Source organism: Lytechinus variegatus, chromosome 2 (assembly GCF_018143015.1).
Source record: "Lytechinus variegatus isolate NC3 chromosome 2, Lvar_3.0, whole genome shotgun sequence".
NCBI classification, from domain to species: Eukaryota; Metazoa; Echinodermata; class Echinoidea; order Temnopleuroida; family Toxopneustidae; genus Lytechinus; species Lytechinus variegatus.
In genome coordinates, this window is record NC_054741.1 from 81,360,064 (window position 1) to 81,387,454 (window position 27,391).

Sequence of the window (27,391 nt, forward strand, 5' to 3'; positions counted from 1 at the left end):
CCAGACTTGGAAAGAAGAGATATTAGTACCTGAGACAAATAACTTTGTTCATTTGAAATCAACTTGGTAACATTTTCTTTCCTTCAAAAAGATGGATATTTGATCATCCAAATGAATTATTCAATACATCAAATGAACTAAATTACGCATAAAATACACTTAACTGGATGACAAATCCAGTTTATTCTCTATTGAAATGACAGAAGAGAGGCTAGCTTTTCACCTAGTGGCGTGTTCGACGTACAGAGCATGAGTCATTATCATAGTCGCGTCATAGCAAAACAGAGAGCGGAACAGAGTAGGATAAATGGGAAGATTGTGTATGTAAAAGAGTTCAAGGGGGGGGGGGGCAAGGCCAATTTTTTTCAGGGGCGTATTGCAGGTGTCAGTGGCCGGGGGAGGGGAAGAGCCAACAATTTCCAGCGGGGCCGTCGCCAAGATTTTCTTTGAGGGTTCCGACTCTTAAATAAGGAGTGAACTGTTTATTTTATGATCAGTTCCGTCAATTAATTTCTTCCCGGGCCGGGACGAATCTAGCTTTCGCGAATAGGGGGGGGGGGGGGAGAAGAAACATCTACATTTTCCCCGATCGGTCGCTTGAATAAATAATGCAAGGACAAGCTCATTTTTCGATATATCATATATTCATTTTGAAGAAAAAAAGTTCAGAGCAATTTTGGTAATGGTGATCAAGATGGGTTAGATCTAAACAATTAACGCGGCCGCGAAGCGTGAGCTGAGATTTGTATACTCGACCTGAAAACAGGAAGAGGGACCTGTAAGGACTGTTTGCAGTGACTCATGGAAAGGTACATATCTCACCAGCCAAAATTATGCGAAAATGATGAATATGTTTGATATTCTGATACTTCACAATCTAATAATCAGCATGTTATCTGAAGAAACAATATTGATGCGAGCAAGAAGCGCGATCTGAACTCTGCAATATCCTGACCCGAAAACATAAAAAAGGACCTGTCTAGGAATGTTTGCAGTGATTCATGCAGAGGATACATATCTTCGCCAACCATTAAACCAAATAATGCAAGCGCGTCTTTTAGCTTCAAATTCTAAGCACTCTAGTGTACCAAATGATCAGGATGTACGTATCTCCGTATTGATGCGAGCGCAAAGCGCGAGCTGAAATTCTTGATATTTCCTTCTGAAAAAACCCTGACACTTTAATAACGGACGTTAAAGAACAAGATAATGTATCCAATTAACAATGTTTAGGTTTAATAAAAAAACAGGACGTTCTATTCATTTTTGTAATCATGAAAAGGATGGGTTTCTTGCTAAAGAAATAGTTCGAGCGCGAAGCGCGAGCTTAAAATTTATGATATTCCAATCTGAAATTCGGACATTTATAAGGACGATTTACATAAAGAACGAGCTTCGTATCTCAATGAACAAATTAATGCTAGCGTGAAGATCGAGTTAATAAAGTTAAGCACTGTTTAATATCTAGAATTTAAGTTTTGTGAAGAGGATATTATTTGTTACTATAAATGATGAAAACGCGAAGCGTGAGCTAAATTTTGGCGAGGGATTTAGATCTTACAACGGGTTATTCTAAGCACCTATTGTAATTACGAATAGGATGAGTATTTGACTAAACAATAATGAGAATGCAAAGCGCTGATAAATATTGATAGGCTTATAATCTGAAAAGTGGACATTTTTAAGACTGTTAATTGGAATTCGGGAATGGGATGCATATCTTGCTAAATTTATGCTAATCAAATAACGAGGCCCATCGAGAGCTGCATGAACATTTTTTTTTATTCAGCACTTTTGTAATAATGAACAGGATGTATAATTGCGTAATTGAATATCTCACTGAAACAAAATTATGATACTCGAATCGCCTGCAGAATAATGTGTGCACAATTGATTTTTTTTTTTTTTGGTGTTGGCATTGCAGGAAATCTGTCCCCAATTGTAGGGGGACCAGGGGCTCGAAACTTTGAAAAGCAAAAAAAAAGTTTTTCACTCAAAATTCACTCGATGGTGAATGATGTATTTTTCTCCATCATAAAAGACCAAACATAGTAAGACGTTTGATATGATAGATTTTGACGCGTCCCCCTGTCCTCCCCCCATGGGATTTCCGCCCATGAGTGTTGGCAAGCGGCGGGGTTCCGCGGAACCCAGGTACCCCCACCCGCCCTTGGCTACGGCCCTGTCCTGGTCATAGCAAGGTATGAACATGATTTTTTTTATGATTATGCGAGCGTTGTAATCGAGGGAGCGTATATATGAATAGTGAAAATGTGGAAGCGTCGTGGTGTAGCGGTTCTGACTCTCGCCTTGTAATCAGAGGGTCGTGTGTTCGAATCCCACCATGGCCTAGCGTCCTTTAATTGGCAAGGCGTTAATCCACACTTTGCCACTCTCCACCCAGGTGTTAAATGGGTACCCGGTAGGATGTGATAGCTATATGTAGTATGCCTAGCAATTGAGTCTTGGAACTCTTGTTGGAATGCTCCCCAGGGAGTGGTATGCGGGCATGCAAGGATCCGATGACCGGGTAATAATGTCTGTAAAGCGCTTATAGAGACGTCGTTCCGATGTATTAAGCGCTATATAAATGCGGAATATTAATATTATTAAAATGCTAACTTTAAACTTGGTGATGGCGAGTCCAGTGAGGATGGGGGCGTGGAGGCCCTTGAGTACCGATCATCATTAGGTCTATAGAAATGATGATCTTAAAGTTTCACGTATAATGCTGGTGATAATTGATTGCCAATAAATGTTTTTATTATTCACTCGAATTTTCGATGATCCTCCGTCTTCTTCAGGAGTTTACAATGTGGTATCAGATCAATCAGAGAGCGCATCCTCAGACAGCAACATCTTTCTGAGGATGCGCTCTCTGATTGATCTGATACCACATCGTGAACTATTACGTTATAAATTTAAATTGACCTGCAAAAGAACTAACAAGGCCTAATGATGATCGGTACTCAGGGGCCTCCACACCCCCATCCTCACTGGAAAAGACATATAGCTACGCGTCTCTTCAGCTATCAATAATTTTTCCCCTAATATTTTTAAAGTTATAATTTTCACTGTTTAAAGTCGCTTCGCTCCCTCGCATAAATAAAAATATATATTGATAAAGTTGAAATCAAAGCCCCCCTACACCCCTGCTTTAACAAAATACCCTGTATTCATATGTTATTTGGGAAGTTCATCCTGCATGGCAAAACGTTAATAGGGAAAAAATACTAAAATTAAAACAAATATTGGCAAAGGTTTGAAAATCCACCAGAGAATAAAAATGTTGATTTGTGACGTCATGTGCGAGCAATTTTTTACATATCGTATCGTATGGTAAAAAAATCAATGAAAAGTAATTTTCTCAGAAAATTGAAAATAGCTTTTACTGTACCTTTAGTATATCAATACACACAACAATTCACACCTGCTCCAAAATAAGAAAATGTAAAATTAGTCATCACGAACTATTATAAAATAAAATTTATGCAATTGGCAGTTTATCATATGCCCGTTTATGACGTCACAAATCAAAAACTTGAAATTCTAATAACTCTCCCAATCTTCAACGAATTTTTCTCAAACCTTCACCAATGAGTTTGTACACCCTTTTCGTCAGGGTGAAATCCCCTTGAATGGTTCCGATAAAAGTGCTTATTGCTTTCACGGACAACAAAATATCAACGCCTCGCTCTTGCATTATTTTGTTAAGAGAGATACATGTCGTGTTCATTGATTTCTGCAAATATCCCTTTCAGGTCAGTATATCCAAAACATTCAGGTCGCGCTTCGCGCTGGCATTATTTCTATACTATCCTACGGAGAATATGTCCCATGTTCACAATTATCATTTTCACGCTTTGTCAAGGAAAAAGGGCGAAAACAAATTGACCGGTGCGGAACATTTTTTATATATTTCTCTTGCATTTTTAACCAGTTGAAATAAAACGGATACATTAAACATTTCGTAAAAACACTGCCACCCAAAATTTTAACCCTAGGTAAGCGCAGCCTTTACCTTTTTTTGTGTGTGCCAGCTGGATCTGAGGAAATACACTGCAGGCCTATAATATATAAACAAAAGTTTATTTCAGACATCTCCAGCATTTTTTTACTGAATCATATGACAATAATTAAAAAAACAAGTTAAAAAGGTCAAAGATACTTTGAAATCAATCTTCCTAGCTTAAGCCATGTGTTCTGCATGATAAACGTCTATTTTTATAACATTACTATTTCCAAGTTCTCCGCAAATAATGATAAAAAAAAGTAAGTCTTGCTCACTCAAACTTCGGATTTTTTTTCGACAGTTATATTGTCATTTGCTTAAAGAGATCTTTACCAGTGCTTAAACAGGATCAGAAAAAAACTTCAGGATATTACAAAAATATATCATTTTACACGATTATTGATATTTTTTACGCACTGTATATTAACAAATTTCTGCAACATGTCATTAACTCAAAACTGGACTAGACTATTTTGTTTGGGACATAATGGCCCCTTGAGATCTCGGGCATCGACCGCGTATAGTAGATGGGCAAGCATGTTGTCTAGAAATTGTATAATGATTATTTTTTTTAATTAAACTTATTACACTAATTTGTGCGTAATTGTGAGACATTATCTTGTTCTAACTCCCCGTCTAACTCCCTACAGAGAGCTCCGACAATGTGAATTATGTTTGGTGTAGAAACCCTCTGTGGTGTCTCTTGCAAATCTAACGACATCGTTATAGTAAAGTAAAGTGAAGTAAGGTAAAGTAAAGTAAAGTAAAGTATACTCTTGAAAAAAATAATGCAGATCAATACCTTATGTAGCCAAGATGTGGGAGACTAGAGGGAAAAAAGTCACGAAACATCCTGGCGAAGGGTTTTCACGGTGCAAACATTTTCAGTTCAGTTTTCAGTTCAGTTTGGTTTATTTCATTTCAACTCAAATCAATTATAACAGCAAAAGAAATCATTACAAAGATATAAATGAATATGCAAGTATATAAAGTATGACAATGTGGCATATATAAGTAAATAATGTACAATAGACACAGAACAATATAATCATTATATAATCTTTACTATTTAAATAAATGTTGAGGAAATGGAGGGATCCACTAAAAAGCAGGGCTTGTTGAGTGTGGATTCCTCAAAGAATAAGTTAAAAGACAGGTTTGTAGGTATAAGTATAAATGCAAGAACGAGAAAAAAAATCGTAAGAAAGCTATTGTGATGGAATACAGAAATGATGGATGAAAGTGAAAAGATAGATAACCGAGAAGAAAGACTGGTGCACCTGTGTGGATGAAAGAGAATGAAGGGGGGGGGGGAATAAGGGTGATGGCAGATGAAAGGGAAGGACATAGAGGAAAGAAGAGAGAGAGAAAGAGAGAAGTTGGGTCCTGAGCGCTCAATTTGGACTTACTCTATAAGATTCGAGAATGTGCTTTTTTAGCTTGATTTTAAAACAGTTCAGACTAACGGAGTTAATGATGTCGTGACTGAGTGTATTCCAGTATTTAGGACCGTAAAAGGAAATTGTTTTTTGTGCGAGTTGAGTGCGGGTACGGGGAAGGTGAAAACGGAGTGATTGTCTTGTTGGGTAATTGTGAATGGCGTTATTTTTTGTAAACATGTTAATTAATATGTTTGGGAGTTCGTTTGAATTCAATTTGTACATAAATTGCCCTGTTTGAAAAAGAAATATTGTGCGAGACCGAAACTCGGGGCTTGGCTTTAGCCCAAAGGGTCATAAACGAATTGGATTAGACCAAGTGAATAATTGCACGAACTTTTTAGACCAAATTGTACTTCATAAGACACTAGATCATCCTACTCTAGATCATCCTAGAGTATGTAGGTACTCAAGATCATCCGATAATAACTCGCCCTCTACTGTTGAACTTTTGCATAATGATCTAATTTACATACAGACGACAACAAGGAGCTCATAACGTCATTCCTTCTCTGCCTACAAGATCCTAATTTTTCTTCACTGAACTGGTTTTCTTGTTTGGAAATAGAAAAATGAGAAGTATGGTTAGATGAGCGAGGTTGCAAAGAATGCTTTACCCAGCTTTCAATTCTCAAGTGGCTGCAAACAAGGCGTCTGCACGTCGAATTTCAACAGTCGGTCGAGCCGATCCCTGGTTCACGGCGCGTTGAGTTCGTGATCTTGCACTGCACAGCGGAAAACAGCTGAGCTGAGCCAAAACAACAACAAACCGAAGGCAGATAGGAATCGGACAAGTCGAGGGTCAGGGAATTAGCAGCTGGGCTCGGGCTCAAATACAGTCAACAAAATGTCGTATGCAGAAGGTGCAAGACGAGTTCCGCGTGGAGGAAAGACAGTGAGGCCACAGCCTGTCAGGTTTGTGAACAAAACGTCGAAGGAGGCCCTGGCCTGGGCCCCACTGGCACTGGGCCTGGCTAGCCAGGAAGCTTCTTCTATTCTAAAGTTAATCCCCACGAAGCCAGGATTCAGAATTCCTTCCTATTCATCTGCATGTACCACCCCAAAACCTGAAACTTTCATCCCCTAGATTTCTACTTTGGTTTTAAAAGATCTAGCCCTAAATCATGTAAATGGGATATAGGCCTAACTTCCTTTCTGACATTTCTACGCTATCGATTTGACGATTTCATTTTTAAACAAGATTTATTAAAAAAACTGAGATAAATATGAAAAGACGGAAGAGACTTGCCCAATGTTTATGCCACCATCTTGTTTCTTATTGTTCTTCCCCAACTTTACGGGTGCATAGAAATGTCGGAAATGAAGTTATATCCCATTTACATGATTAGGGCTACATCTTTTAGAAGGAAAGTAGAAATCTCGGGGGCGAAAATTTCAGGTTTTTGGTCGGTACATGCAGATGAATGGGAAAGATTCCGAGACGTTAGTAAATGATTTTTACTCTCTAGAAGCCTCCTGGCATAAGATTAGATTAGACAGCTGGGAGCCGTCTGCTTCGTCCTTCGACATGTTCGAGGAATTTTTAAACATTTAAAAAAATTTTTTTCCTCATACACAACGGTTGCCGTACACAGATGGCTCATGATCGTGCAGCCGCCATTAGGGGGTTAAAAATGCAAAATCCCCCCGTCGAGCCTCATCTTTTTTTGTCTTTATTTCATAAAAATATATGAGAAGAATGGACCAAAATATGATTATTATTCCATTTTGGCCTGAAATGCACCAAAACGGGGAAAAATAAACATAAAGGACAAAAATCAGTGACTTCAGCTTTCGCACAACTTCTCTTCCCTGCTTTATCCAAACTTAATACGTAATCATATGGCCATTGAGTTCAGCGGAACAACCGATAAAACAGAGTCCGAAGCTTTTGGTCTAAATATAGATTAGCCATAATTCGAACCCGGGGGATGGGGGGGGGGTAAGTTAAAACTTAACGTTAGAAGTTCTAACGTAAATTAAACTGCCTAAGTTAGATCTACTTAATATACTTCTAGTATATGGACAATAGGGTGACTGACTGACAGAGGTAAAAGTTTTGCCCCTTTCACCGCATTCACACAGCAAAGAATGGTCATGGTTTTGAGGGGAAAATCAAAGTTCATTGCATTTTTGTCATATGGTTATGTTATCTAAATGAGTTTGGTTTCAAATTAAAGACAATAAAATGCTCCAAATTTAACCTACTTAGTTTACATTTGGTTAATACCGTAATGATGTGGCATTAAAAAAAGGAAGTTTAAAGTCTCATATCTTGTGAATAAATGTAACATATTTTTGTGAACTAGCAGGTTTTTGTAGTAAATGATAATGGGAAATCAAATGGAAATGCTAATTTTTCACCTTTCCTTTAATAGGATCAAGTGTCAGAATTGATTTCAAATACCCTCTTCCCACTCCAGAAAGCCCAATGCACAAAGAAGCCCTCTTACTGTATGTTTCTTTGTTGATTTTGAACAGTGATAAGTCATACATGGCATCTGTGGTGGACTTCTTCCATGATGCATATGCGGGCTCAGCCCCTGTAGAGAATGACAAGATCATTTGGGTGAAGTTTGAGAAGCCAGATGTCACTGGTAAGTTAAAAGAATTAGAAATACATAACCTGTTGTTTTGTGATGTTCCAGATTTTTCTCTCTTTTTTTGAATACAACCCTCTCTCTAGATAAATTTGTATTTAAAATAGGGTATTTATATCAATTTTAGATTCAAAGTGTGATTTCATTCAGTGTCTATGAAATCTGTCAGGGCCAAAAACCCAGGAAAACTCATTGCAGATCAAACTACCCCCCAGTTTTGGCCAGTGCTCATGAAAGTTGGCGGCAACATTGGTCTTTGGGTAAAATTGGTTGCCAAAAACAAAGGAAAGCTCATTGCAGATTGAACTACTTTCTCATTTTTTTTAGCATTACTCATGTAATTTGACACAAACATTCATTTTGGGCAAATACATGCAAGATTCATTTTCCAAATTGTTGGAAACTGCATTGCCATGGTAATGGTCTAGTGATATTTCTAGTTGTATTAAGCAGTTATAATGACACCTCTTATATACAGTAGGCTGTACATACCGATTTGTTGATTTGAAAAAATACCACTATACATTTCGGAGGGGGGGGGGGGTGTGGATGTGGGCTGTTTATGTGCATGTATGATGTACACGTAGACCTACTTCTTTACTCTTATGTCGAGTTAGTTGCAATGATGTACATTCTTTGTAAAAACGGTATGAATTACTGTAATCCAAGGTCATCAAATGCCATGGATGAGGATGCTCTGTTGATTAGCACCTTTCTCATTGGCCTTGGAGATTTGTTGTGCCTTTTTTCTTGTTAGTTTTCTTATTTGTGCTGTATTGTAATATAGAAATATGCCTTGCTGTGGAGAATAGGTCATGCCCTATAAAATATCAAAAATTTAAGGCCTGTAGTAACATAACTCCACATTATTCTAAAAATTTTCACCTTTTTGAGACCACTCCCTCAATATTGAGAGTTTGTCTTCAATAACATCTTTTGTTTTGCAGATAACATGAACCATTCACAAGAGGCTCCAGATTGTCCCCTATTTTTAGTGATTGGTTACACCAATGGAGTACAGATATGGAGCATTTTGGTGAGTAAAAATAATATTTCTCAAAGCTACTGTTTTCTGCAGTGTCCAACCTGCTTTAGTTTGTGTAGTAATAGTTGAGTGACATTTTAATCAATGCATCAGCATCAGTCTTTTTGTTGTGAGCAGTGGGTTGGATCAATATTTTCTGTTGTTGGCTAGTTTTAATACTTGTACTTGTTTCTTGTCAATGTAAATTGCCTGTTGTATTGAACTTGAAATAAATTTCACCCTGATGATAAGTTGGTTTAAAAAGAAAAATGTTGGCGAAGGTTGAAAAAAAAAAAGCCTTCTAAAATATATATTATAAGAGAAAAAATCTCTATGAAGTTTCGATTTTGTGACTTTATACAAGGAGGTATCCCAAACTGTTAGATGATACCAAACTTGAATGGTTGAAGGGATCATGGTCCAGGCTGGAGATTGCTATATATATCAATTAATGGTGTAAAATTCACAAGGCAAAATGCTGAAAATTTGATAAAAATTGGATAACAAATAATGAAGTTATTGAATTATTGAGTTATTATTATTATTGCATTATTCCGGTGAAATATTTCTATGCATGTCTTCATGAGTATGCAGTTGGTGGGTTGATGATGTCATATCCAGTGGGGTTGCTAGGATTTTTTTCCTGGGGGGGGGGCACTGAGGGGCCCTTGCTTTTTCGGGGGGGGGGGCACCATTTTTGCGGTGTGTTTATGTGTCACAGGTGCGGATCCGACTTTCGCCAGTAGGGGATGGGGCCTGAAATTTCCCCCGATCAGTCACTTCTTAGTTTTATTCTTATAATCAACATAAAATAAACAAAATAATCTCATGAGCCTTATAAAAAGTGTGAGCGCGAAGCGTGAGCGATTTTTTTTTTTACTTTTGTGTATTTTGTCCTGAAAATTTAATATTCTGGGCAATGTTATGTGTGATCCTGAACAAGATAGTATGTAACTAGATAGTTACTGCGAGCGCCAAGTGCGAGCAGAAATTTTTATTAACAGTTCTAGCATTATCGAAAAGGGACCTGTTAAGGACTGCTTACAGTTATTCACGAAGACAGTATATATTTCAACAATGCGTGCGCGAAGCGCGAGCAAATTTTTTTTGACATTCCGACCTAAAAAAAATGGTCATTCTAAACATTTTTTGTATTAATAAATGGGATAGGTATGTAACTAAGAAATTGAGATTTTAGACCTAAAAACGGGACACTCTATTCATATTTTGTAAATCATGAATAAGATATAGTTATTTGAGTATCATTAATAATGCGATCGTGAAGCGTGAGCAGACAATTGATATTCTGATGTGAAACTGGATTGTTTAAGTACTACTTCAATAAAGAACATGCAGGCTATCGTGCATGTTTTAGATTTAAACCTAGAATCTGGGCATACTGAATTTGTTTAATGGGACATTATGGAATACACGTATACAATAGTAACTTGGCTAATCAAACAATGTGACCATGCAGCGTGAGCTTAAAATGCTGATTTGATAACCATAAAACGAACATTTTACAGAGCACTTTAATTTGTAAATATTGAAAGCTCGATGTCTGAGCTAAAACATGTTTTGTACATGTATATTAACTACGCCACTGGTCATATCCCCACTTGTTCTTTCGTATTTTATTATGAAATTAGGTTTATTCAAAAATTTTCCACCAATAACTAAAAAATTGGATTGACAACTGATTAAGTGCATTATTTATTTATTGCCGCAACTTATTTCATCATAATGGAGACACATCATTTACACATGTATGAAAAAAATGAAACAAATATGATTTCATGTAATAGAATAAGAAAAAGGAAAGTGGGGATATGATATCATCAGCCCACCTAATGAATATTCATGACAATGTGCATATCTGTAAATCACAAAATAGTGAAAAACTTTAGAATTCAATAACTTTGTTATTTGCTATCTGATTTTGATGAAGTTATCAGCATTTTGCTCAGTAAATTTTACCTTATTTATTTAGATATCATAAATATTTTGATATATGTGATTTGTAATGCGCCAAATCCACTCGGCAGAGTGCCCAAGGCGCATGCATCCCTTGCAATATTACATTACTGCATAGGAATCCTGTTTAGTGCTATTTGGCCTTTGCCATGTCAAACAAGTCTCCACTCACTCCTCAATAAGTTTGATGTTAAGAATAACATTTAAAAGGTATTCACAATGATTCAATCAGTCAAATAATGCAATCAGCATTGTGTTTAGATCCAGCTCAGTGAGCAGAACTGTAAACATGACCTCGCTTGTGCACTATATTGCACAATCTGGTGCAATGTTACGTAGTTGCTCAAAGTCCACATCGTATTTTCCCTGTACTTTGGTTTTTTTAGAAGTTCTCATTAATGTAATGCAGTTGAATCCTTTTTATTTTGAATTGTCAATGATATCATGTCACTGTTTTGGCATTCTATGAACATACAAACATTTTAATGACAACAATTGAATCAGTGGTGTCAGGTAGAAATGGTAGAGGTAAATAGCAGAGACAAAATGGCATAGATAAGAATTGTTTAACATGAACTTTTTGACTTTTGCGATTGGCTCACATGTACACTACTAGTAAGCCCCACTTCTCCCTAGTCTTGTTTGGTTCCAGACCTTGTCTTTCAGCACTGCAATTTCCTGGCTAGCACCACAATGAGCCAGCTAGCCACACACTTTTAGTGCAGGACCTGTGTCCGGGGGGGGGGGGGGGGGGGGGGGGCACTCAGTATATAATGCATAGTGGGTATGTGCCGCGGAGGGGACCCCCATTTTCACACTCAAATTTCCGTTCCAAGGCATAGCATTTTTGCCTTGTTGAGAAAAAGAACAAAGAAAGCCGCTCCAAGGCATAGCATTTTCTTCTTATCGAGAAAAAAGAAGAGAGAAATCCGCTCCAAAGCTTCGCATATTTTTTCGTTACGCCGCTCCGATCGCATTGAATGAGCTGCAATTTTGGTGAAAAGCGGCCGCAGAGCTCCCCCGGCGGAGGCCGCGCTAGCTGCATCATGCACGCATGACCGTTCCATAGGGATGCATACGCACTCACACGCTAGCAATCTGTTCCAAGGACCCCCGTTTTCACAAACTTTTGTCGTTCCGAAGCCCGTTCCGAGGACCCTCCTTTTTACAATAAGCCCACTCCAAGGCCCCTGTTTTTGTCTCGCCCGCGGCACACCCCCACCACTTTTTTGGTCGAGTGCCCCCCCCCCCCCCCCCCCCGGCCTGTGTCCAGGCTAACAAAGAGTCACAATTGATCCAATCATCCTTACATGTAACTATATACATGGAAATCCATCAATGTAATGAGTTTTTCTTCTGGAAATGTGCACATTGTTGTTTGTAGACCCCGGGGGGGGCCACTTCCATTCACAAGTGGATACCATGCGCGACCATGGGGTCTCGAAAAGCACCCTAAACACGTAATATCCATATTCTGAAAATGCACCCCTTAACAAGTATTGGCGTGTGAAACCCTACCCTTAACAAGTATTGGAAACAAAACAATATACTCTTGGCAAATATTCCCTGAAATGAACCCCTAAACAAGTACAGGAATGTTTTATTGTTACGGGTCCTTCGGTTGTCGGCTTTACCTTATTTGGTTTAGTACGACCCCATCTTCTACACCTCGCGCAAATCGGACTCTAAACACGAAGTGTTGGGGCAAAAAGGACATCCTTTATAAAACATTTTAATTTTGTTTTATCATCCCCGCAAATTCGACCCTAAACACATAATTTTCCTAGCGAAATAGATACCCTTTTTTCATTATTTTTGTGTTTTTGACACCCTTATCACGTTACGTACGTAACGTGCCCTATCGTGAAAAAGACATCCTTTTACGTGTTTTTTTGGACGCGCATGGTATCCACTCGTCAATGTAAGTGGCCCCTCCAGGTTGTAGACAAAGGAGAAGCACACTGAATTTTTAAGAAAAGAATGAAGGTACATGTATGAATATACATCATATCTAGGAGATGTTGGCGCTGCTGGCTTTCAATAATTGTGGTTGATCGAATCAATCGCAACTCTTTGTAAGACAGGGCCCAGATAGCACCATAATATTTACCTTGCTAGCCCACTTTGGTAAAGTATAGTCTAAAACCAAAGTGGGCTAAGCTTAACCTCAGGAAATTGGTAGACTAAACAAAACAGTGACAATATCATCAAAATCAGACAAAGAATAACAATGTTATAATGTTTTAAAGATTTGCATTATTTTGGTGAAACATGTCTTCATGAATATTCAATGAGCAAGCGTAATTGATGTCATTTCCCTACTTGTTCTTTTGTATTTTATTACATGACTTTATATTTATTCAAATTTTGTCCTCCTAGAACTACAAAAATGTGCATAAATATTTATTGCTGTACATGTAACGTAATAAGGTCATACAAAACTCATAGAAACATGTATGAAAATATGAAATACTTTAGTGTACACGTATGAATACAAAATAATATAGGAAAAGGAAAGTGGGGATGTGACATCAGCCCTCTTCGTAAATATTCATGACGTGCGTAAAAACATTTTCCCAAAATGCTGCTAAATTTTAGAATTCAATAATTTTGTTATCTCTTAAATCAGATTTTTGCGGTGAATTTTACTTATTTATATGGTATTCTCAATACTTGGATGCTTAAAGCTTTCTTGTACATTCTGTCTTTCTTGGACTCTTTCTTGTTGATCTTTCTCTTAAATTTTTTGCTTCGGCTGAGCGAGATCTAGTCATCACTTTTCCTGTTTGTCTGATGTGTTTGCCCATTAGTCCGTTGGTCTTTTGGTCTGTTCCAAAATGTTCAATTTTTGTGCAACTTGCTCTCATTTTTTACTTACAATACAAGTGCAACAGTTACGTTCATACTTGGTACATATGATCCTTGGACAATACCACATGTCACCTTATGCAAATGATGGGGTCAAAGGTCATCAAGGTGTCAAAAGGTCAAATGATACAAGGTCATGTACATTTTTTGAAGTTTTGGTTAAACTTGCTCATTTCTTTATTTTTGCATCAATTTTGATCACACTTGGACCAAATGATCCTTAGGTAATTAGCACTTGTATGTTGTTGAGGATGATGGATCAAAGGTCATCTCAGGTTAAATGGTCAAGTTTTTGCTCAACTTGCTCTCATTTCTTTGTTTCTGCATCAATTATGTTCACACTTCTACCACATGTGTATACGTGATGAAGATGGGGACAACGGTCATCGAGGGGTCAAAAGGTCAAATGACATGTCCTTCCATTAAAAAAAAACAAGTTTTGTGCAACTTTTTCCCATTTCTTTATTCTGCATTAATTTTAATCACACTTGGTTCAAATGATCAATGAGTAATATATGGCACGCATATAAGGAATCAATTAAATATATATTTCACTTAAAAAATATATCTTTCTCCTACACTAAACCATTTCACTTAAAGAAATTTATATTTCACTTTTAAAAATATATTCCACTTTATCAAAAAAATATATTTCACTTTAAAAAATATGTTTCACTTTTCAAAAAAAAAGTATTTCACTTTTCCCAAAAAAAATATGTTTCACTTTTCAAAAAAAATATATTTCACTTTTCAAAAAAAAAGATATTTCACTTTTCAAAGAAATATATTTCACTCTTCTAAAAGATATATTTCACTTTTCAAAAAGAAAATATTTCACTTTTCTAAAAAAAATATATTTCACTTTTCCCAAAAAAATATATTTCACTTTCCAAAAAAATATATTTCACTTTTCAAAGAAATATATTTCACTCTTCAAAGAAATATATTTCACTCTTCTAAAAGATATATTTCACTTTCCAAAAAAATATATTTCACTTTTCCAAAAAAATATATTTCACTTTTGAAAAAAAAAATGTTTCACTTTAAAAAAAAAAATCATTTCACTTGATACATTTTAATTTTGAGAGAAAACAAATCCTTTCACTTTTGTTGGATAACACATGCGGCTGCCGTATTAGACCGTAACTATCCTCACGGAAATGTCCATTCCTCTCGCTACGAAAAACATTTCACTCGTGTTGCAAATTCATTTCACTCAATTGCAAAAAAATACGTTCCTCTTTTTTCTCGGCCTGTAGGCGGCGCGCACCATTGTTGGCGGGATGAGGAGAAGATACATGATATATCTATCTATCTCTCTCTCTCTCTCTCTGCCTAACATATATCCATCTGTTTAAATATGTCTATCCTTCTATCTATCTATCTATCTATCTATCTAATATCTATTTATTTCGTTTAATATGTCTGTATATCTGTGTATTTATCATTCAATCTTTATATCTATCTATCTATCTATCTATATGTCTATCTGTTCAGAATACATATGTCTACTTTTTATCTTTAAATCTAATAACTATTGATCTGTCTAAATAGTTATGTCTGTTTATTTGTTTGTTTATCTATTTAATATCTATCTATCAAATTTGTTTAATATGTTATTCTATCTGTCTACCTATCAATAAATATATCGATCTATTTTCTCTCTCTCTCTCTATCTATCTTTCTATCTATCTATCTATCTATCTGTCTGTCTATCTGTGTATGTACCTATGTATCTACCTGTCTCTGAATCTATGTGTATATCAAATGTGATATCATTATCACCGCTGGGAATCATCGTATTTTTTTCAGCAATCATCAGTATCAGCCTCCTCATCGTATTTTTTATCGTCAATGTCTATCTGTCCGATACCTATCTATCTGTTTATATCTATCTACCTATCCATCTGTCTATCTATCTGTCTATCTATCTATCTATTAATCAGGGGCCGCGGAACGGTTTTCAAAGCGGGGGGGGGGCTGACCATGCAAAAAATCACAATCATACGGCCTGTTTACGGTTTTAGTTGGAAAAAAGTAAAGGGGGCTGCCCCCCAGCTTCCGCGGCCCCTGTTAATATATATCTATCTTCTATTATCTCACCTATCATTTATCTCTCCATCTATCTATCTATCTATCTTTCTTGTATGTATCTGTTTGAATATGTATGTCTGTTTGTCTATTTATCTTTCATACTTATATCCACTCATTTGTTTAAATAATTATGTTTGTTTATCTCTGCATCTACGACAGACCACCTAATTCGTCCGTACGACGAATTAAAATCTAATTTCACTTGTTACATTTTAAATCTGAGATAAAACAAATCCTTTCACTTTTGTTGGATAACACATACGGCTGCCGTATAGACCGTGAGTAAATTTCGTTCTTCACGTAAATATCCATTCCTCTCGCTACGAAAAACATTTCACTCATGTTGCAAATTCATTTCACTCAATTGCAAAAAATACGTTCCTCTTTTTTCTCGGCCTGTAGGCGGCGCACACCATTGTTTGTGGGACGAGGACAATGCACCACGAGGTGGGCCCATAAACACAAATCGTAAAGTTTGAATTTATCGCTGATTATACACAGCTGCCAGGGCAATCAGCTGTTGCATTCGGCCCTACGATCAATCGCTAACCTTAGCACGGCCGGTCTGGCTATAACGTTTTGTAGGCATGAGGCATGAATGCTTTTTACATACACTATCTACGGAGCTGAATGGTCAAGGTATAAGTGTTGAAATTTCCCTTTTCTCCATTCTGTCTGTCTTTTACTTCATTGACATACGATGGTCATAATGATTGATGAAATGAAGCTTACAAAAAGCTACATTTCACTGGTCAACTCACTTGTACCTGCACTGCAAAACCAAATTCTCTCCATTTTTTCCGAGACGTGATGAGGGGGGGGGGGGGGTCACCATCTTTAGAACAGACATAAAAAGTGAGTATTCGGGACTGAAGATGGATGATGACGTCATCGCTCAGCTCGAAAAGGTTGGTGTTAGCCATAGAGATACTTATATAACGCGTAATTAGTATACATCTCTGTGGTGTTAGCCGAGAATGTCCATGATGTCATTACCCAACTTCAGTCCCGTATACTCACTTTTTATGTCTGTTCTAAGGATGGTGACCCCCCCATTCATGTCTCATACAAAATGGAGAGAATTTGGTTTTGCAGTGCAGGTACAAGCGAGTTGACCGGTGAAATGTAGCTTTTTGTAAGCTTCATTTCATCAATCATTATGACCATCGTATGTCAATGAAGTAAAAGACAGACGGAAGGGAGAAAAGGGAAATTTCAACACTTATACCTTGACCATTCAGCTCCGTAGATAGTGTATGTATGAAGTATTCATGCCTCATGCCTACAAAACGTATAGCCAGACCGTGCTAAGGTTAGTGATTGATCGTAGGGCCGAATGCAACAGCTGATTGCCCTGGCTATTGTGCATAATCAGCGATAAATTCAAACTTTACAATTTGTGTTTATGGGCCCACCTCGTGGTGCATTGTCCTCGTCCCACCAACAATGGTGTGCGCCGCCTACAGGCCGAGAAAAAAGAGGAACGTATTTTTTGCAATTGAGTGAAATGAATTTGCAACATGAGTGAAATGTTTTTCGTAGCGAGAGGAATGGATATTTACGTGAAGAACGAAATTTACTCACGGTCTATACGGCAGCCGTATGTGTTATCCAACAAAAGTGAAAGGATTTGTTTTATCTCAGATTTAAAATGTAACAAGTGAAATTAGATTTTAATTCGTCGTACGGACGAATTAGGTGGTCTGTCGTAGATGCAGAGATAAACAAACATAATTATTTAAACAAATGAGTGGATATAAGTATGAAAGATAAATAGACAAACAGACATACATATTCAAACAGATACATATAAGAAAGATAGATAAATAGATAGATTGATGGAGAGATAAATGATAGGTGGATAGATAATAGAAGATAGATAGATATATATTAACAGGGGCCGCGGAAGCTGGGGGGGGCAGCCCCCTTTACTTTTTTCCAAAACCGTAAAAATGACCGTATGATTGTGATTTTTTGCATGGTCAGCCCCCCCCCCCCCGCTTTGAAAACCGTTCCGCGGCCCCTGATTAATAGATAGATAGACAGATGGATAGGTAGATAGATATAAACAGATAGATAGGTATCGGACAGATAGACATTGACGATAAAAAAATACGATGAGGAGGCTGATACTGATAATGATTGATGAAAAAAATACGATGATTCCCAGCGGTGATAATGATATCATATTTGATATACACATAGATTCAGAGACAGGTAGATACATAGGTACATACACAGATAGACAGACAGATAGATAAATAGATAGATAGATAGATAGAAAGATAGATAGATAGATAGATAGAGAGAGAGAGAAAATAGATCGATATATTTATTGATAGGTAGATAGATAGAATAACATATTAAACAAATTTGATAGATAGATATTAAATAGTTAAACAAACAAATAAACAGACATAACTATTTAGACAGATCAATAGTTATTAGATTGAAAGATAAAAAGTAGACATACGGATAGACATATGTATTCTGAACAGATAGACATAAGATAGATAGGTAGATAAATAGATAGATAGATAGATATAAAGATTGAATGATAAATACACAGATATACAGACATATTAAACGAAATAAATAGATATTAGATAGATAGATAGATAGAAGGATAGACATATTTAAACAGATAGATATATATTAGGCAGAGAGAGAGATAGATAGATAGATAGATATATCATGTACCTTCTCGTCCCGCCAACAATGGTGCGCGCCGCCTACAGGCCGAGAAAAAAGAGGAACGTATTTTTTTGCAATTGAGTGAAATGAATTTGCAACACGAGTGAAATGTTTTTCGTAGCGAGAGGAATATTTCCGTGAGGATAGTTACGGTCTAATACGGCAGCTGCATGTGTTATCCAACAAAAGTGAAAGGATTTGTTTTCTCTCAAAATTAAAATGTATCAAGTGAAATGATTTTTTTTTTTTAAAGTGAAACATTTTTTTTTCAAAAGTGAAATATATTTTTTTGGAAAAGTGAAATATATTTTTTTGGAAAGTGAAATATATCTTGTAGAAGAGTGAAATATATTTCTTTGAAGAGTGAAATATATTTCTTTGGAAAGTGAAATATATTTTTTGGAAAGTGAAATATATTTTTTGGGAAAAGTGAAATATATTTTTTTAGAAAAGTGAAATATTTTCTTTTTGAAAAGTGAAATATATCTTTTAGAAGAGTGAAATATATTTCTTTGAAAAGTGAAATATCTTTTTTTTTGAAAAGTGAAATATATTTTTTTGAAAAATGAAACATATTTTTTGGGGAAAAGTGAAATACTTTTTTTTTTAAAGTGAAACATATTTTTTAAAGTGAAATATATTTTTTTTGATAAAGTGGAATATATTTTTGAAAGTGAAATATAAATTTCTTTAAGTGAAATGGTTTAGTGGAAGAGAAAGATATATTTTTTAAGTGAAATATATATTTAATTGATTCCCTATATGCGTGCCATAGTAATACCCAGTGTGTTGTTGAGGATGATGGGGTCGAAGTTTTTTTTATCACCTGATTGATTTAAAGATGATGTAAAATCTAATAAGACACATTTTTAATTTATATCCTTTGCACTGGGTTGTTTGGGGGACATGCATTAACATAGAGTAGCAATTATGGGAATTGTGACATCCACTTTTGGTGGATTCACCATGAATAAATGCAGGCTTTAACCTTGTAATGTAAAATTTTGATTTCGCCTCCATAGCAGAGCGAGACTATTATAGGCGCCGTCAACATCAAATCTTAATCAAAGGTTAAGTTTTTGAAATGTCATCATAACTTAGAAAGTATATGGGCCTACGGTAGTTCGTGAACCATGGACATAATGGTTATGAAGTATTACTAAACATCCTGCCTGAGTTTCAGGTCATATGACCAAGGCCAAAGGTCATTTAGGGTCAATGAACTTTGGCCATGTTGGGGATGTTGATTTCCATCATAACGTTAAAAGTTTATGGATCTGGTTCATGAAACTTTGACAAAAGGTGGTTTCAACCGCCTCGATCACAAGAATCCCTGTTAAATTACGAGAATTTTTTAAGGCTAAAAAATACCCGTTAATTATTCCTGCATTCACACCGCCCCGAAACACATCCTTCGGGATAAGTTCCCGAAGTAACGAGCATGCGCAGTGTGGTCTGATAAGCAGGCAAGGCGGGAGATTCAAAATCACTAGCCCAGCAGCCACCCACGCCGCCGCGCCCAACGACACGCTGGGATAAAAGTTCTCGTAATTTGCTTTCACATCGCCAAAATACCTGCGACCTTGGAAAAATCCCCACGAAAGTTCTCGTAATTTTGCCAAGTACCTACTATTTAGCGGGTATTTTCTTTCGGGGAAATTACGCGTAGTTTGCTTTCACATTACCAAAATACCTGGTATTTTCTGATCGGGGTAAATTTCCCGATCAGAGAATACATGTACCTGAAACTGGCGAACTTCGAGGCGGTCTGAAACCACCTAAAGAGTAATCAAGTATCACTGAACATCCATTGTGAGTTTCAGGTCATATGATTTAAGGTCAAAAGTCATTTAGGGCCAATGAACTTAGAATATGTTGGGGGAAGCAAAACGAAATTGGTTTAACCTTTTTGAATGTCCTAACTCTGAAAGTATATAGTTCATAAAACTTGGACATACATGTACGTATGTACAAGTAATCAAGCATAAGTGAACATCCTGCATGAGTTTCAGTTTACATGCCTAAGGTCAATGAAATTTGGCTATGTTGGGGGTATTTGATGAATTGCTATCATAATTTTGAAAGTATACATATGAATCTAGTTCATGAAATGTGGACATGAGGGTCATCAAGTATCATTGATTGTCTCTTAATCGTCTTGCACAAGTCTTCAGTCACACGACGAAGGTCAAATGTCATTCAGGGTTAATGAACATAGCACTTTATCATCATATGAATGGTGTTTAAAGATTGTAAATGATTATTCTATACCGGCACTCGTTTTCAAAGTCAGCACTGCTGCTATATTGAATAGCGTAATGGAGGCGAGTCTGCCAGAGGAGCTCCACTAGTTATGTGAAAAAGACAACATTGAATTCAATTATTATTATTATTACTGGTATTGACATCATCACCATCATTACTGCTATTATATAATGATGATGATATCAATAATTAAATGTTAATTATTACTGCAGCCTGCTCTTCAACAGATTAAATTGTAATTGATGCAAAATATGAAATAAGGCATTATCGATAACATCTTTATCACTAGTCCTGTCAATATTATGTAGGGACACAATGATTTCCGCGACTTCAAGGATTTCATGGAAACAGCCCTTTGGAAGTGGCTTTTCAAATGGAAAATCACAGAAAACATATTTTCCCTCACACTGCACAGAACAGCAACAGAAATTACTCCAATATTGTTCTTTTGTCGCGTGATATCGACAAAGAATAACAGCCCCAATACTAGAACTGCAATCGTATCCACTGACGCCTGTGATTTAATAGAGGGCAAGATACAGAAGGAGAGAATACTCTAGATGATATACATTTTCAAAATATTAGAGGGCGCTATTTATTAAAGGAATGGTCACTGATGCGTAAAATCCAGACTTTGGGTTATGTGAAATGATACAATTGGCAAACCCTGAAAACATGAGACCAAAATACATTAAAACAAGGAAGTTATTGCAATTTTACTATTTTATGACTTTGCAATAGAGGGCGCTATTTCTAAAGGTTGTGGTCACTGATGCATACAAAAACATTTGGCATTTGAGTGATGATACCATAAGTAAACCCTGAAAATGTAAGACCAAAATGAATGAAAACAGGGAAGTTATGGCCATTTTACTATTTTCCACTTTTCAATAGAGGGCGCTATTTATTAGGATAATGGTCACTGATGCGTAAAAAACAGGTGAATCATGAGGGATGATACCATGCAAACCCCGAAAATATGAGACCGAAATGAATGAAAACAAGGAAGTTTTACCATTACATTTTGCAATTCTCTGACTTTGCATTTCAATAAATATAAGGTTTTTGAGCGTAGACTATTTTGGATTGGGATTTTGGGCATGAAGATGACATTTTGAAGGGAAAGTCGTATTAGGACATGAAACGGCAACTCTTACGCAATCTACAGCAATTTGTTAGAAGTCTGTAGCATGGGGGATTTTTATAAGGGAGATACGATGGGATTGAAAATGGTATGCAAATGGACTTGAAATTTACAAAATGGCGCCTGGATGGTCATACATTTGGAAAATGAAATAGGAGGTGTACATCTAGGGGTGCTGGACAACATATCTACCAAGTTTGGAGGGATTTGGATGAGGGACGTGGCCTGGGCAGGGTGAACAAACTCTGTGTGTTAATGAATGGGATTTTTGGCAGAAGAAGAAAAAGATTACGGAATTGGAATTTGGAACAAGAACAAGGCATTGTCGCCATTTGGCGTCAATGCAATGAAGTTCATGGTCTAGTTGAGACCCTATCTTCATAATTAATATTTTTTTTTAGGTAATTAATGTCTATTTGCCACCCTCTACTCAGGGGGTAGATTACTAGGGTAGAATACAAATTTCAGTTTTATTATTAGTATTAAAGATGCCCAATGCATTTTTTAGCCTCTTTGTCTTAGGCTGGGAAAGACAAGGGCAAAATACGTTTTTTGTCTAATAATCGAGACCTGTAAAAATCAAATGAAATTCTGGTATGTGTTTCATAATGTTGTAAGTACGTGATTTACAAGCGACTGTCCAATTAGATTAGAGTGTCATATGAACATATTTTCCGGTAAATATGCTCTGATTCATTGGAATGAATTGTACCCTCCTCCCTTTACTTTAATCAGGCAAATGGAGACGCTGAAGAAGTGCTCTCATTACGGCAAGGTCCTGTGAGGATACTCCGTATTCTACCTACACCTCCACATTCCAAGAACCACCATCAAGACAAGAGACCATTGGTAGCCATTTGTGATGGTGCAAGGTAAGCACATGGAATTCATCACGTTTCCCTGGTGATGTTTCATACATAAAAAGGTCTTGCAGGGATACCAAGTTCAAAGACCTTGACTCCCTGCTGATATTCCTCTGTGTATTCAAAGGAAACCATGCTGGCCCTGAACTCTGCGTGACCCATGGTAATAGACTGGGGTGGATGTGGCTATTGTCTCATCTATAATACAATGTCTCTAGGCTAACTTATTTAGTTGTCACAAAAAATATGAATGTTGAAAGGAAGATTATATGGGTCTCAATTTTTGAGGGATAATAACACCTGTTGAGGTAGTTTTTAAGGAAGGATACCATCCTAAAATAATGCCAGTGTTTCAAAGAATTACATGTTTATCCCCATTTGTGGAAGGGGGTAAGATGTAGACATGTCAAATTGGATGACTTTTGCATAAATGAGCAAAAGACCTGTTTACATACATGTATTTTTAAGTACCTTATAATTATATTCTCCATTAAATTGACATTGTACTTGACAACCCTAAAATTGTCAGAGGATTGCCAGACTTAACAACTACATGTACACTATAGGCCTATATCCTACACAAATTCAGGCTTCCTCCTCATTCATTCAAATCAAGTTTGAATTACCCTCATAGTACATACATGTAGGTTCTCTCAGAAAAAAAAATGATTAAGATTGTATTATCTTGATTGAAAAAAGGGTGATACAGTATTTCATATTAAAATAACTTGTAGTTTTTGTACACTTTTCTTTTGAATTATCATAGTCTGAAAGAATAATGTACACAGCTACATCATCATATTATCTGGTTGCAAGAAGAAGTTGACTATTGCAAACTGTATGTGGGAGACTGAAAAAAAAGTATTTTTAATGAATTGTATTTATTGTAAAATTCAGTCATTTGCTTTGTCACAAATTTGTCAGATTTGTCACCTCCAAGTAAAACCCAAACAGAAATGCTTGCACATATTGATTTCTTCTTCCATGCATTTTACATACTGCTGAAGTATAATCCATCCATGTTATTAATACCAGACCAGAAAATATAACCCAGATGTGGAAGACAAAATTGGTAATCCTTAAAGTATTTAAGATTTACCAGGCTCATGAAAGATTAATGATGATTGAACAAGTGATGAATGATCATACATGTATTTCTACAATACATTGAACTGTACTGTACTATACTGTACTGTGCATGTATAGTACAGATATAAAAATAGAGTCACTTGACAGTGTATTTAACATACATGTTCATGTACGGATGTACCAATGATAATTTTTTTTATTTATTTCTTTGAAGACTGAAGATAATTGTATGTCATGTGAGAGTTGAAATAAGAGCGTTCTTTAAAATTTTCCTTATTAAAAAAAAAACAAGTTGAGAACAATCCATCCAAGCCTACATCTCTATTTTGGGTGATAATTGTTTTCTTTTTGTTTAAACCTTATACATGTAGTTCCAGCCAGCCTTTCTGCTCAGTAACTATCCGTTCATTGAAGACAAATGAGCAAGTCCATGCAGTCTCCTTCAAAACACCAGTGGTTGATATAGTTTGTAACAAGAGGTTAGTCATTCATTTATTTACTTGTGATGATGGTGTCATTGTTAGTGATGATGATGATGATGATGATGATAATGATGATGATGATGATTCAGTTCATTTATTTACTTGTGATGATAGTAATAATAGTATCATTGTTAGTGTTGATATTGATTTGAAGAAAAAAAATTATATTTCGTTAATTTAATGAATCTATACTAAAACATACATATGTCATGACTCACACTTGTACTAAAGCACACAAAATCACACCAACACGTATGTAGAACATTGCAACACTTGACTGAAGAGTAAATGAATGGTTTAGAGATGAAAAGATGGTGATAATGGTAGCACTGTTTATGGTTGCAATGGTGACAATGGTGGTGGTGATTCGATGGTATGGTGATTTGATGGTGATGGTGGTTGTGATGATAGTAGTGGGAGTGGTGAAGGTGGTACATGTAGTTGTAATGATCATGATGATGACAAGCGTGATGATAAAGATGATGATGCTGATGGTGATGATATTGATTATGACAATGATGATGGTGTTGATTAAGACGATGATGATGATGATGATGGTGGCGATGGTGATGATGATGATGGCGATGATCATGCTTACATTTAATAGCAGTGAGGATAGGAAATTAGGGATAATTACAATATTGATGAAGAAAGCTATTGATATTGATTATGACAATAATGATGGTGTTAATTAAGACGATGATGATGATGATGATGGTGGCGATGATCATGCTTACATTCAATAGCGATGAGGATAGGAAATTGGGGATAATTACAATATTGATGAAGAAAGCTATTGATATTGATTATGACAATGATGATGGTGTTGATTAAGACGATGATGATGATGATGATGGTGGCGATGGTGATGATGATGATGGCGATGATCATGCTTACATTTAATAGCGGTGAGGATGGGAAATTAGGGATAATTACAATATTGATGAAGAAAGCGTGTGATTAAGGTGATGATTGTTCAGCGACAATAGGTATGGTAATGAAGAGGACGGTGATTGTTTCTAATGAGCACATGCTTAATTGATGATATTGATGATGCATGTGTAAGTGTATGTTACACTACCGGAGTTTGGATGTTAATGATCAATTCTTTGTTTGATTGTTTTTCATGATGATGCTGATGACAACTATGAAAATTTAGAAATGGGGATGATGTCATTAAAGATTATGTGATCTTTACAGTGTGAGGCATGAACCTAATGTATGACAATTTCTTGTAATCACATTAATTGTTAGTCTATGATTTCTAATTAGATGTGCAAGTGTTCTTACCTATCTTTTACACATATATTTGCGTTCGTGATTCACTATCCAGAATGCTATTCTGTTTCTTTCTTCAATCTGTATTCTATGTACCTAGAATTTTGTATTAAGATTTTCTCTCTTTCCCTCTTTATCCATCCGACTGTCTCTCTTGTAGGTTAATGATTGTAGCATTGCAAGAGAAGATAGCAGCATTTGATGCTGCATCATTCAAGCATCGTTTCATTATTACTAGCTGTTACCTAGCAGGTCCCCCCAACATCAACCCCTTAGCTCTTGGGACGAGGTGGCTAGCCTATGCAGACAAAAAGGTAGGATTCCTCACCAGGGCTCAAGTCAAGCCATATACATTTCATGCTGTATAAGTAGTGTTGGCAGGGAGACAAACCCTTTTCACATGGAATACTTAAGACTGATCTATTAAAAGTAATTGGTATGAGTCAAGCCATTGGTATGACATCTCTTTAGGGTTTTTACATAAAGATGAATTAGTAAATTCCACAATAATATCTGTATTGCTGTGAATCTTTATTTTTTTTCTTTTCACATCACATGAGAAATATCATATACATTGTCACATTAATTATACCGAAATTTCTCTGATAGAAAATGTCTTCTCTGTTTTAATCATTTTGGTTTAATTTATTTTGGTATAATATATATTCTTACAATATATTGAAAAGAACAAATGAAAAATGCACAAGGATCTATACTGTTTTTGTGCTCACTACCTTTGATCATCACCAGCCCTCTTAAATACAAACTGTTTTTATCTTTCTTTCTCTGTCTGTCTCCATTTCTGTTCCTCTTATTTTCTCTCTCTCTTTCTCTTTGTAGCTAATCCCATCACACCAGTCAGGAGGCGGGGTTTGTAGAGATGCTTCCAAGTCATATAAAGCTACAGTCATTCATGCAGCTAAGGTAAGCAATCAGATGAATATCAAATGAAATTATGTAATATTAGAATACTGGTTTAACTCTGGTATAATACCATCCATAATCCTGTTGTAATACAGGAATGGTATAACACAACACAAGTGTAACTATGGTGTAACACTATTCATGCAACTAAGGATTAATGAAATGATGAGTCACACACTCTGCTGATTAGGTAACCAATCAAATGATTAATCAACAATATGGTGTTCAATTTAGTATTAGCCAATCTGCAAACCAATAAATATCAAAGCATTGTATAGATCCATTCTGAGTAATGGAATTCAGCCATTTTTATATGGGTGTGCATGTGTTACACACTTCCACATCTCATGAAAACACAATCTATTAAGAACTCTGAAGTCTGTTAAAAATCAAATTCATACTTTTAGTGTATTATGAGAATTACTACTTTTTTATGGAAGCAAAAACAAGGTATTTCATAAGTCCACAGGCATAATTTATTGAACTTTCTTGATAATAAATACTGTCAGTCGGACAAATGCTCTGAAAAGATCAATTTAGACTTCACTCTCAATGAGAAATTTTATTAATCAGGGGCCTGATGTTGAAAGAGTGTTGCCTTCTTTGTTTCTCTCATTCATTACACTAACTGATAGGGTAAT

At 36.1% G+C, this 27,391-nt stretch overlaps 1 protein-coding gene across 2 annotated transcripts in view; it reads left to right on the forward strand.

Moving 5' to 3' along the window:
- Window positions 1-5,912: 5,912 nt before the first annotated feature.
- Window positions 5,913-27,391, forward strand: part of LOC121409237 (breast carcinoma-amplified sequence 3-like) — a 41,946-nt gene continuing 20,467 nt past the window's right edge. The window contains exons 1-7 of one of the 2 annotated variants that reach the window (XM_041601107.1): window positions 5,913-6,366; window positions 7,933-8,048; window positions 8,999-9,087; window positions 22,850-22,986; window positions 24,438-24,545; window positions 25,987-26,140; window positions 26,667-26,750. In XM_041601107.1, the coding sequence (XP_041457041.1) occupies window positions 6,299-6,366; window positions 7,933-8,048; window positions 8,999-9,087; window positions 22,850-22,986; window positions 24,438-24,545; window positions 25,987-26,140; window positions 26,667-26,750 (756 nt within the window). In that variant the 5' untranslated portion in view covers window positions 5,913-6,298. The remainder of the gene's footprint in view (window positions 6,367-7,932; window positions 8,049-8,998; window positions 9,088-22,849; window positions 22,987-24,437; window positions 24,546-25,986; window positions 26,141-26,666; window positions 26,751-27,391) is intronic. The other variant, XM_041601106.1, reaches the window with a different exon arrangement.